We start from the raw sequence: 13,694 nt of genomic DNA, 5'->3' as shown, positions 1-13,694 counted from the left end.
ATCACAGATCTGAAACACCCACCACCACTGCAGTCAAGTTCTTCTCCCTGGCTCACTTCTTTTTCTTCCTCCTCTCCTTCCCTACTGCTATTTTGGGCCCTCTACATCATGAATTCCCTTGCAAATTCTTCCTCTTTTGCCCCATTGCCAGCATGGACTGTTTTATTTGACTTTTTCAGTGCCTGGCATATAATGGGGTTCACTGTGGCTCACTGATCCCGTTCTTGCTCCCACAACCATGCAGGCTGAGAAGCGAATTACAAATAGCCTCTCAACTAATATAGACCCTAGACAAGTATCTCTTTTCTGACAGATCCATTCAACTGGGATCTGAGTAAAGAGGGTGACTGACGAAAACTTTTGGTAGTAAAAGTGATAGTCAGGTCTGCAAGTCAGGTTCCTCCTGTATGGCCAGCAATATGGCCAAAAATAAGGAGGCAGCAAAAGAGCCAGTTCTTGGGGGAACTATAGAGTGTGCATTAGGAGTCCAGATTTATCTAAAGCGGTAACCAAAGAACTAAAATAAGAATGACACAACCAACCAGGCACGGTGGCTCACGCCTGTAATCCCACCACCTTGGGAAGCCGAGGCAGGTGGATCACTTGAGGTCAGGAGTTCGAGACCAGCCTGACCAACATGGTGAAACTTCATTTCTATTAAAAATACAAAATCAGCCAGGCATCATGGCACATGCCCATAATCCCAGCTACTTGGGAGGCTGAGGCAGGAGAATTGCTTGAACCCAGGAGGCGGATGTTGCAGTAAGCCAGGATCATGCCACTGCACTCCATCCTGGGTAACAGAGCAATACTGTCTAAAAAAAAAAGAAAGAAAGAGAAAGAAAAAGAAAGGAAGAAAAAAGAAAGAAAGAAGAAAGAAAGGCAAGAAAAGGAAAGAAAGAGAGAGAGAGAAAGAAAGAAAGAAAAAGGAAGGAAGGAGAAAAGAAAAAGAAAAAGAAACAAGAGAGAAAGAAAGAAAAAGAAAGAAAAAGAAAGAAAGAAAGAAAGAAAGAAAGAAGAAAGGAAGGAAGGAAGGAAGGAGGGAAGGAAGGTAGGAAGGAAGGAAGGAAGACAGAACCAAGTGTTAATCTACTGGGCACAGAGGCAATAAGAGCTAGGGGATCTTACTGAAGGCAAAAGATCAGTATTACTGATGTGAGATTGAAGAACATCTCTCTCTCACATACACACACATGGCGGGGGAGGCGGGAGAGAGAGAGAATGAACTGAGCTGGGCATGAAGTATGAATAGGATTTAGAATGTGAGATGTCATATGAGGGCATCCTAGACAGAAATAGGAAAGCAAAACCAAGAAGCAGTGAGGAGCCAGCTATCCAGATAGTGGAAGATGAGGTTGGAGAAATGGGTATGGCCAGGGAGTGGGCGATATTCATCAGCGGCTCCCAGTGAGTCCTGCCAACATCTGCAGAAGCTAGGAGGTTGAGGTGTAACTGGACATCCCTGGATATTGCTTCACAGGCAAGGAGCATGATCCCAGCCAGACTTCTGACTCCCAGAAGGGACTACTGTCTGCTTTGTAGGACAAAAGCCCTCTGGGACACTTGAGGCTTGGTAACCTAAAGCCCTGTTCTACCAATGTCAGTGGAATGGGAATAAGGCTCTCGTCACCCCTGCTCACCATGTGCTTCACGGCAGACACAATCTGGGAGAAGATGAGCTTGCTTTCTGGTTCAGAGAGCTTCCCCTCAGTGCTAATTTTTCCGAACAGCTCCCCACCCCCTGCATATTCCATCACCAAGTGCAGCTTGGATAGGGTCTCCACGACTTCGTAAAGGCGGATGATGTTGGGATGGTGCAGCTTTTCCATGCTGGAGATTTCTCGGGATAGTAGCCTCTGGGTTTTCTGGTCTAACTTGGTCTTGTCCAGGATCTTAATGGCCACCTTTTCTGCAAGGAAAAAAAGTAAAAAACTGTGCCAGAATTCAAGAGGACCTGGATCAGCTCCTTTCCTTTACTAGACACATTCCCAAGCTCACAGAGCTCATCAGGGAATGACAAAGCAATGCTTGAGCCCAGCATCAGTGCCCTTCCCTTGGATCAGTGTGAGTCTTCCACACACAGGTTTTGATGCCAAATCCTGCCTCCCAAGGAAAGTTTCCAGAAAAAATTAGAGCTCCTTTGCTAAGCCCGGAGGACACTTCTTGATGAGACCCAGCACATCTCATCAGCCTCACTGTCCATCATTCCTGTCCACCATCCCCAACACCCCATGCACCCTTTATTGCAACCATTACAGAACTTTTTGTTGCTCCCTGAAAAGGTGCTGGACATTCATGCCTGGAAACTTTTCTCTACCTGGATCATTCTCTCCATCACTGCTTCCCTGTTCCTTACTCTTGTTCTTTACTCATCGATATAGTTTGGATATTTGTCCCCAACCAAATCTCATTGAAATGTAATCCCCACTGTTGGAGGTGGGGTCTGGTGGGAGGTGTTTGGGTCATGGGCGCCGATGTCTCACGAATGGCATGGGCCATCTCCTTAGTGATAAGTGAGCTCTCGCTCTGAGTTCACATGAGATCTGGTTCTTTAAAAGTGATGGGATCTTGTGGCATATTCCCCTGACTCTCGCTCCTGCTTTCACAGTGTGTTGTGCCTTCCACCTTCCACCATGATTGGAGCTTCCTGAGGCCTCTATAGAAGCAGATGCCACCATGCTTCCTGTACAGCCTGCAGAGTCATGAGCTAATAAAACGGTTTTTTCTCATAAATTACTCAATTTTGGCTGGGCGCGGCAGCTCACACCTGTAATCTCAGCACTTTGGGAGGCCAAGGCGGGAGAATCATGAGGACAGGAGTTTGAGACCAGCCTGGCCAACATGGTGAAACCCCATCTCTACTAAAAATACAAAAATTAGACAGGCCTGGTGGCAGATGCCTGTAATCCCAGCTACTTGGGAGGCTGAGGTAGGAGAATCGCTTGAACCTGGGGAGGCAGAGGTTGCAGTGAGCCGAGTTCGCGCCACTGCTCTCCAGTCTAGGTGACAAAGAAAGACTCCGTTTCAGAAAAAAAAAAAAAAAAAAAATACTCAATTTCAGGCATCTCTTTATAAAAATGCGAGAATGGCTTCATACACTCATCATTAACTCCTGATGATCCTTCAAGGTGAGCCTCAGAATGAACCTCTTCAGGAAGCCTCTGTAACACTTGTCCTAGGATGAACATGATGTTCAGATTCTGTGTATTTGGAGCTCTAATGTACTGTCATCTCAGCTAACTGGTCTGTAGATGTCAACTCCCTTGTTAATCTCCCTCTCTTGCCCCATTCCCAACATGAACTGTTTTAATTCACTCTCAGTGCCTGGCATATAATGTCATGTACATGACGCACCAGTACCCAGTGTTGACAGAGTGCTGGTGAGACCAGGAGGAAATCAACACTGCAATGTGCTGCTGGTGAGAGCATTAGTTGGTACAATGGTTCTGGACTGTACTTTGGTATTATGTATTGAAATGCTAAAAAACAGTTGCACCCTGGGACCCAACCACTTCACCTTTGGCAATCTTAAAGAATCTGATGCATGTACAAGGATGCATGTATAAAAAGATTTCTGTGATACTGGAAATAGCTTAAGTATCCAGCAAGAGAGATACTTAAAGTGTGGTACATCTAATTTTATAATGGAACACCATGAAGCTATCAAAAATAATGATGCTAACTAATTTATTAACATGAAAAGGTGTTCAATATACAAGTGAGGAAAAATACAAATACACATTTGCATAGATAAAAATCTGGTAGCATATTTACCAAAATGTTTAGAATAGAGATTTTCTAATTGGCAAATCACAGATGGTTTTCCTTTCAATTTAGTTTTGCTTATTTGTATTTTCTATTTTTTTGTCATGAATATAGACTTATTGTGTAATGAAAATGATTAATTTTAGAAAATGAATGAATCTTGACTACAAGTGAAACATCATTCATTTTTTGTTTTGGTTCAAACTGTACCGGACTTTGAATTAGATAACAAAGAGGTTACCCGGCCAGTAAACAGACAGAACAGGATCCCAAAGTACCTGTTTGACCTACTTACAAAATAACTGCTTTAAAGAACTTTGGCACTGTGATTATTAGCACGAAAATAGATACAGCTAGATTAAAATAGGAGTGTTATTGGTATATTAAAGTAGGTCCACTGGGGCTTCTGGAATGGAAATAGGGTTCACTGGTGTCTGCTGAGCCAGCCCTTTATCGCAGGAGGCAATACTGAACGGCAGGAGGGTGGCTCTACGGGAGTAGGAGCAGAATGTTTGCTCTGGGGTTTGAATAATCTCAGCTGGCAATCAGCCCAGCAAAAGAACCTGCAATGGCAATCCTGGAGCACTCTTCTTCCCTTTCTTTTCTACTTTTCAGTCTTTAGGATTAAGAGTTCCTTTACCTGTTTATCTGAAACAGAAACCTGGTTTTGTGTAACCTGTTGGGTAAGCTGTTGTTTTAAGGGCTAGAATAATGAATTCCACCCTTCGATTTCCTGTAGAAGAACCCCCTGCTTCTCCTCAGTTCTCCCATCACATACTCAGGTGTCAGTTAAGGTATCATCATTCTGCTGCCCTCTCCTGCCTGTGGCCACCATACACCATTCTATCCACAGTGAGTGTTCAAGAATCAGGTGGTGGGTGTCAGGCTGCCATCACAAATCTCCCTTTAGCACCATCTTAATTTTCTTTTTCTCTTTTCCTTTCATGGTTCTTAGCAAAGCCTTCCCTCCCAGAGCCAGGTCTAGAGTGTGGCAGGAGAGGCATTGTAAGGGTGAAAGCTTCCTTAAATCCTCTGCCGTAGGTGCCTCGATGGCCTCACCTCATGTGCAATCACCCTACAGGCAGGCGTCATAGCATAAATGTATGATCACACTAAACACTTTAGAAGCCCTGGTATTCCACATTGTCACTAAGTGGTAGAAACTGCTATTCCATGAAGAGCTAGATCTCTAAATCTGCTCTTTCAATAAATGTTCAATGAGCACCTACTATAAATCAGGCAGTGAAAAAGATGAACACTGTTCTCACAGTCCAATGACAGAAAGACTGAAAAAAATATCCCTTCTTACAAGTATAGCACCTATTAGGAAGAGATACAGACAGAGAATGGAAAGGCACTATCTGGGTAAGGGCACTTAGGTTGTGACCAGGAAGTGAGGAGAGAGGCCTCATACTTGACCCAGGAGCTAGGCAAGTATGCTGCCCAGGCGAGACATAAGGTGTGTGCTTGAGGAACCCACTGTTCTGGAAAAGCAGAATGAGGAGGAGTGGCCCCAGATCAGCCTGGTAGTAGGTAAAGGTCAGATAAGCCAGGAGATTGCTTTAGAAATGCAGGCTTTAACAATAGGGCAATGAGAAAACCTAGCAAGGTTTTAAGAGAGAGGGTTGTAATCTGAGTCCCATTTAAGAAGGGCACTCTGGGCCAGGTGTGATGGCTCACACCTGTAATCCCAGCACTTTGGGAGGCCGAGGCTTGTGGATCACGAAGTCGAGAGTTCAAGACGAGTCTAGTCAAGACGGTGAAATTGAAACCCTGCCTCTACTAAAAATACAAAAAATTAGCCAGGCACAGTGGCAGCTGCCCGTATTCCTGGCTACTTGCGAGGCTGAGGCAGGAGAATTGCTTGAACCCAGGGGGCAGAGGTTGCAGTGAGCTGAGATTGCACCACTGCACTCTAGCCTGGGTGACAGAGTGAGACTCTGTCTCAAAAAAAAAAAAAAAATCACTCTGGCAGGGTGTGAGAAGTGCGGAGAGGAGCAGCAAGCCTGGGAGCAAGTGGGGTCTAGGAAGGGATGATAGAATGATAGAAATCCCAGAGAGAGGATGCTGTAGGTGGTGCAGGGGGAGAGAGAGTAAAGTAGACAGATGGGAGAGGCCAGCCATGCCCTTTCTCCAAATCTGATGAGAAGTCTGACACAGGTCCTACCTAGCAGGCAACACATTCTTTAAACCATGACTCCCAGTGCCAGGGTGGTAATAGCAAAGCAAGATTATTGTATGACAGGGAGTCACTGGTGATGGTGAATCCTTAAGAGTAGCTGCCCCAGTGGAAGGGGTGGCTCTACTCAAGGCCACACTATTTGGTTACTATTTGGAATGCAGGCTCAGTGTTGTCAAACCTTCTTCTGATTTCTTTTCAAGAGAAGCCAGACATCTGAAATGTTATGCAAAATCTTCCCATTATTAAGTGTCGACAACTATTTCAAATTTTAAAACCTAGATTAGACCAAGCAAAATACATCTACAGGACCAAGGGGACAAAGGGAAGAGAGCAGATTTTAAAACCTAGGAAGATAGTGTTGTGTAGAGGGAAGCTGAGGCTTTCCTTCTAGACACACAAGTTTCCTGAGTCAGCCTTACAGTGAGGGGCTGGGGGAATAAGATTAGGCCCTCCCTCTCCTTCCTTCCCCTGCAAAGGCTCCCTAGAGATCAAAGTCAACTGGAACCTAGAGGACTAAGGAGATCTGTTGTAGTCTTGGGCTGAGAGCAGAATGAAGAAGGGTGGAGAGTAGATCTGGAGGGGCAGATAGAAAATATCAGGTACAGTGGGCTTAGGGGGAAAGTGCCAGGGGCATTGGGGGCATAAAACAGGTGGAGGTACCCCTGGTCTGGGGGTTAGGGAAGACTTTTAACACTTTCTCTGGAGTTCAAGAGTTAGCTAGAGAAAAGTAGGGAGAGGTTCTAAAAGGAGAGATGGGTAAGACAGAAGATCTTTTTTTTCTTTTTTTTTTTTTTTTGAGACGGAGTCTCGCTCTGTTGCCCAGGCTGGAGTGCAGTGGCCGGATCTCAGCTCACTGCAAGCTCCGCCTCCCAGGTTTACGCCATTCTCCTGCCTCAGCCTCCGGAGTAGCTGGGACTACAGGCGCCCGCCACCTCGCCCGGCTAGTTTTTGTATTTTTTAGTAGAGACGGGGTTTCACCGTGTTAGCCAGGATGGTCTCGATCTGCTGACCTCGTGATCCGCCCGTCTCGGCCTCCCAAAGTGCTAGGATTACAGGCTTGAGCCACCGCACCCGGCCAAGACAGAAGATCTTGAGGTAGGAAAGACCTGAAACATTAGGGTTATGGTCTACAAGCTTTTTTGATTGTCTTCCTTTGTCCATAAAACATTTTTTTAATATTCAACATCATTAGTTGTTTTATGGATAATAGCTCCAAACTGGAAATAATCTACATGTCCTCAGCTGGTGAATGGTTAAGCAAATTGTGGTACCTTCATCCATGGAATACCACTCAGCAATAAAAATGAACCAACTATTGATACAACAGCTTAGATGAATTGCCCAAGAAGTATGGTGAGTGAAAAATGCCAATCCTAAAAGGTTACTACTGCATGATTTCTTGTATATAATTTTCTTGAAATGACAACATTAGAGAAATGGAGAACAGATTAGTGGCTGGCAGGAGTCAGGGACAGGGTATGGGGGTTAGGAGGTGGCTACAGAAGAGCCACTTGAAGTGCCCTTGTAATAATGGACTTGTCCTGTATCTTTACTGTGGTGGTGAATATAACAACTTATTTATGTGACAACATTCCATAGAGTTAAAATACGTACACACGCATGAATACAAGAACTGGGAAAATCTTAATAAGATCAGTTAATTAAATCAATATTAATATCAAGGTTATGACCATAGTTTTGCAAGATGCAAGTTTGTGTGAAACTGGGTAAATGGTCCATGTGGCCTCTGTACATATTCTTACAACTGCATGTGCATAATAAAACATTTTTGAGCACTACTCTAATATATGTATATGTATTTATAAAGTGTATCCATGTACTACTGGTTTACACATTTTCAATATATATAATCACAGAAATTAAAAGTATATAATCACAAATAAATATAGAAGGAAGTTCTAATATTTTTTCCCTCATCCCAGTGAATCATCTTGGGCATCTTCTGGGGGTATATGCACCCTCAGAGATGACTGACTTTGAAGAATTGAAAGAAGAGAGTAGGGCTGGCATATGGGGAAGAAGGAAAAATATAAGCCAAAAAAGAGGCAGGAGAGTTGGCCATAGCCAAGGTATTGTGAGTCATTTCACATTAAAGGCAGTAAGAAGCTGTTGGAAACTTGTAAGCAAGGAGTTACATGATCAGGCTTGCAATTTCTGAAACATCACCTCTGGCTGCTATGGGGGAAATGATATAAACATGAAGACAAATTGCAGTAGCTTAATCCAATGAGGAAAGGAGGAGATATTTAGGAAGTGAAATCAATAGGACTTGGTGTTTGGGTGTTAGGGGTTGAGGAAAAGGTCAAGGTTTCTCAGTTGAGCAACTGAGAGGCTGGTGACATTCACTGGAAGAGGATCTCTATTAATGTTATAATGCCTTTGGGCAGTCCCTAAGTTTCCCTGTCTCTCTCCCAGGTTGTTGTGTTCACTTTGCTAAACCATGACTCTGGTTAAATCCAGCTTCCTACTGCTTTCTGCCTGCACCCATGCTGTTGAATATAATGGCTTGTCTCACTTTGAATTTCTGATCACTAACCTCAGGTGGCCCTCTAAAGCTCCTGACAGACATTCTTTCCCTAGTCCAATAAACCTCGCACACTTTTGGATAACTCTTTCATGGCTTCTTTTCTCTCACCAAGTCTCTAATGCCTTCTTCCACTCCTCACTCATAGCTAGTAACCTTGCTTCCTACTTTATTGAGTAAAGTAAGCAATAGAGGAGAATTTCCTCAAGTCCTTCCCACCATGTCTTCCAACCTACCTGAATCTGTCATCTTTCCTTTTACTTTGGATAAACAATTCCTACTCTTATCTAAGGCCTAGTTAAGACTCCTTTATATGTTGAACAGATTCCATCTACTCTCATATACTAAAGAGCAGCCCTCCAAAAATGTTTTTTTTCCTTCTCTCCTGCATCATTGATTTTCTCTTCCCACGGATTGTTTCCATCATCACACATTTATGCCATTGATAAAAAATCTTCCCCTCAGCAGAAATCTTACAAGCCAGAAGGGATTGTGGTCCAATCTTTAGCTTCCTTAAACAGAATAAGTGTCAGTCAAGAATTCTGTATCCAGCAAAACTAAGTTTCATAAATGAAGGAGAAATAAAGTGTTTTGCAGACAAGCAAATGATGAAGGAATTTGTCACTACTAGACCAGTCACACACAAAATTCTAAAAGGAGTTCTAAATCTTGGAAGTTGACATGCATCAGAATAGAATCTCTTGAAAGCATAAAACTCACAGGACCTATAAAACAATAACACACACACACACACACACACAAAAGGATCCAGGTAATAATCAACATGATGACTAGAATTGTACCTTACATCTCAATGTTAATATTAAACATAAATGGCATAAATATTCCACTTAAAACATACAGATTGACAGAATGGATAAAATATCGCAAACCATATATCTGCTGTCTTCAAGAGACTCATCTAATGCATAAAGATTCACATAGACTCAAGGTAAAGGGGTGGAAAAAGATGTTCTGGGTATACGGAAACCAAAGACTAGTAGAAGTAGCTATTCTTTTCTTTCTTTTTTTTCTTTTCTTTTCTTTTTTTTTGAGATGAAGTCTCACTTTGTTGCCCAGGCTGGAGTGCAAGATGCAATCTTGGCTCACTGTAACCTCTGCCTCCCAGGTTCAAGCAATTCTCCTGCCTCAGCCTCCCTAGTAGCTGGGATTACAAGTGCCCACCACCACGCCTGGCTAATTTTTTTGTAAATTTAGTAGAGATGGGGGTTTCACCATCTTTGTCAGGCTGGTCTTGAACTCCTGACCTCAGGTGATCTACCTGCCTCAGCCTCCCAAAGTGCTGGGATTTACAGGCATGAGCCACCGTGCCTGGTTAGGAGTAGCTATTCTTATATCAAATAAAACAGACTTTAAACCAACAATAGTTAAAAAAGAAAAAGACAAAGAAGGTCATTATAAAACCACCTTTGCAAAAATTATGTCACTGAGAGAATTATGGCAGTGGGGGAGATCTGATCTACCAACCTCCCTCTTGCCTTTAGCCTTCAAGCTGCCTTAATTATTCCTGGGCTTAGGCTTGGCTAGCTTTGGGAGACATTTAATTTGTAGTTTAAATGATAATAATCTTTCCCAAAACTCAACCACCTTTGTAAAGCTAATGAGAGACCACCAGACTTAGGAGGAGGAGAAGAGCCTGAAATCTGCTAAGGTGTGGATATAAATGATTGCCAGCCATTATTCCAGAGGTCACAAGATATGCAACTCCCCCAATTACTCATGCAGATAATATCACTATTATAGAACCTAAGTTAGCCTTTTGAGATATCTTTTCAGGTTTTTTGCATGTCTGACACAGATGGCTTCACTTGGACCCATATGGACCCACCAACCACTCCTGTGGTCCCACAGAAATGACTCAGCATAAGAGGACAGCTTCAACTCCCCGTGATTTCATCTCCAACCCAAACAATTAGCAGTAAGCCCCTGGTCTGGTCAGCCCAATCCCTTCCCCCAAACTGTCTTTGAAAGACCCCTAATGTCCAAGCCTTTGATGAGATTGATTTGAGTAATAACTCCATCCTGGTTTGACCACGTGGCATGACTGGCCTTGCATCAATTAAACTCTTTCTTCACCACAATGCCATGAACTGATTTTGCTTGTGCAGTGGGCAGAAAGAACCTGTTAGGTGGTTACAAGTATATAATGATAAAAGGATTAATCTGACAAGAGAATATTGTAATCCGAAATATATGTGTACCTAACTATGGAGCTCCAAAATTCATAAAACAATTACTACTAGACCTAAAGAAAGAGATAATGAGCAACACAATAATAGTGGGATACTTCAAGACCCCACTGACAGCACTAGACAGACCATCGAGGCAGAAAGTCAACAAAGAAACAATGGACTTAAACAATAGTCTAAAACAAATAGACCTAACAGATATTTACAGAACATCTGACCCAAGAACTATAGAATATACTTTCTTCTCATCAGCACATGGAATATACTACAAGATAGACCATATGATTGGCTATAAAACAAGTATCAATAATTTTTAAAAATCAAAATCATATCAAGAATCTTCTCAGACCAGAGTAGGAAAAACTAGAAACCAACTCCAAAATGAATTCTCAAAACTATACAAATACATGGAAGTTAAACAATCTGCTCCTGTTTAATTTTGGGGTTAACAATGAAATCAAGATGAAAATTTAAAAATTACTTGAAATGAATGATAATATGACACAGTTATCAAAACTTCTGAGATACAGCAAAAGTGGTGCTAAGAGGAAAGTTTATAGTACTAAATGCCTACATCAAAAAGTCTGAAAGGTCACAACTTGACACCCTAACTCTGCACCTCAAGGAACTAAATAAGCAGGAACAAAAGAAACCCAAAGCTAGAGAAGAAAAGAAATAACAAAGACCAGAGCAGAAATAAATGAAATTAAAACAAAAATATTACACAAGATTAGTAAAACAAAAAGCTGGTTCTTTGAAAAGATAAACAAAATTGATAGACAATTAACTACATTAACTAAGGAGACAGAAGTTTTGAATAAGTTCAATTAGAAATGAAAATAGAGACATTACAACCAATGCCACAGAAATACAAAAGATCATTTGAGATTACTATAAACACCTCTATTCACACAAACTAAAAAACAGAAGAAATGGATAAATTCCTGGAAATTTACAACCCTCCCAGATTAAATCAGGAAGAAATAGAAATCCTGAACAGACCAAATAACAAGCAGTGAGACTGAATAAGTAAAATTTACTGATTAAAATTGCCAAGAACAAAAAAGCCTAGGGCCAGATGGATTCATAGCTGAATTCTACCAGGCAGTCAAAGAAGAATTGGAACCAATCCTACTGAAACTATTCAAAAAGATTGAGAGAGAATCCTCCCAAACTCATTCTATGAAGCCAGTATCACCCTGTGCCAAACCCAGGAAATGACATAACAAAAAAGAAAACTACAGATCAATATTCCTGATGAACATAGATGCAAAAGTCCTCAAGAAAATACCAGCAAACAGAATCCAACAGCAAATCAAAAAGATAATACATCATGATCAAATGGGCTTTGTCCCAGAGACAGAGGGAAGGTTTAACATATGCAAGTCATGGGGAAGGTTCAAAGATAGCCGAATAGGAACAGCTCCAGTCTACAGCTCCCAGCGTAAGAGATGCAGAAGATGGGTGATTTCTGCATTTCCAACTGAGGTACCAGGTTAATCCCATGGGGCTTGTGGGACCGTGGGTGCAGCCCACAGAATGTGAGCCGAAGCAGGGCAGGGCATCGCCTCACCCAGGAAGTGCAAGGGGTCAGGGAATTCCCTTTCCTAGCCAAGGGAAGCCATGACAGATGGTACCTGGAAAATCAGGACACTCCCACTCTAATACTGCACTTTTCCAAAGGTCTTAGCAAATGGCACACCAGGAGATTATATCCTGTGCCTGGCTCAGAGGGTCCCATGCCCATGGAGCCTCACTCACTTCTAGCAAAGCAGTCTGAGATGGAACTGCAAGGCATCAGTGAGGCTGGGAGAGGGGCGTCCACCATTGCTGAGGCTTGACTAGGTAAACGAAGCAGCTGGGAAGCTTGAACTAGGTGGAGCCCACCGAAGCTCAAGGAGGCCTGCCTGCCTCTGTAGACTCCACCTCTGGGGGCAGGGCATAGGTGAACAAAAGGCAGCAGAAACTTCTGCAGACTTAAACATCCCTGTCTGACAGCTTTGAAGAGAGTAGCAGGTCTCCCAGCACAGAGTTTGAGATCTGAGAACGGACAGACTGCCTCCTCAAGTGGGTCCCTGAACCCGAATGGCCTAACTGGGAGACACCTCCAAGTAGGGGCCAACTGATGCCCCATACAGCCAGGTGCTGCTCTGAGAAGAAGCTTCCAGAGGAAGAATCAGGCAGCAACATTTACTATTCTGCAATATTTGCTATTCTGCAGCCTCCGCTGGTGATACCCAGGCAAACAGGTCAGAAGTAGACCTCCAGCAAACTCTAAAAGACCTGCAGCTAAGGGTCCTGACTGTTAGAAGGAAAACTAACAAACAGAAAGGACATCCACGACAAAACCCCATCTGTACATCACCATCATCAAAGACCAAAGGTAGATAAAACCACAAAGATGGGGAGAAACCAGAGCAGAAAAGCTGAAAATTCTAAGAATCAGAGTGCCCCTTCTCCTTCAAAGGAATGCAGCTCCTTGCCAGCAATGGAACAAAGCTGGATGGAGAATGACCTTGATGAGTTGAGAGAAGAAGGCTTCAGACAATCAGTAATAAGAAACTTCTGATTGGATGTTCAAATCCATCACAAAGAAGCTAAAAACCTCAAAAAAAGATTAGACAAATGGCTAACTAGAATAAACAGCATAGAGAAGACCTTAAATGACCTGATGGAGCTAAAACCACGGCACGAGAACTATGTGATGCATGCACAAGCTTCAGTAGCTGATCCAATCAAGTGGAAGAAAAGGTATCAGTGATTGAAGATCAAATAAATGAAATGAAGCAAGAAGAGAAGTTTAGAGAAAAAAGAGTAAAAAGAAATGAACAAAGCCTCCAAGAAATATGGGACTATGTGAAAAGACCAAATCTATATCTGATTGGTGTACCTGAAAGTGACAGGGAGAACAGAACCAAGTTGGCAAACACTCTTCAGGATATTATCTAGGAGAACTTCCCCAACATAGCAAGGCAGGCCAACATTCAAATTC

At 42.7% G+C, this 13,694-nt stretch overlaps 1 protein-coding gene across 2 annotated transcripts in view; it reads right to left on the bottom strand.

Annotated features, from left to right (window-relative positions):
• NIM1K (NIM1 serine/threonine protein kinase) overlaps positions 1-13,694 on the bottom strand; it is an 86,218-nt gene that overhangs the window by 1,974 nt on the left and 70,550 nt on the right. For both annotated transcript variants that reach the window (XM_033179498.1, XM_033179499.1), the window contains exon 3: positions 1,641-1,909. In XM_033179498.1, coding sequence (XP_033035389.1) covers positions 1,641-1,909 — 269 coding nt within the window. The remainder of the gene's footprint in view (positions 1-1,640; positions 1,910-13,694) is intronic.

Source organism: Trachypithecus francoisi, unplaced genomic scaffold, assembly GCF_009764315.1.
Source record: "Trachypithecus francoisi isolate TF-2019V2 unplaced genomic scaffold, Tfra_2.0 Lachesis_group2, whole genome shotgun sequence".
Lineage (NCBI taxonomy): Eukaryota > Metazoa > Chordata > Mammalia > Primates > Cercopithecidae > Trachypithecus > Trachypithecus francoisi.
Note: the sequence above shows the minus strand (reverse complement) of the source record. Positions and strands in the feature narration are given on the sequence as shown.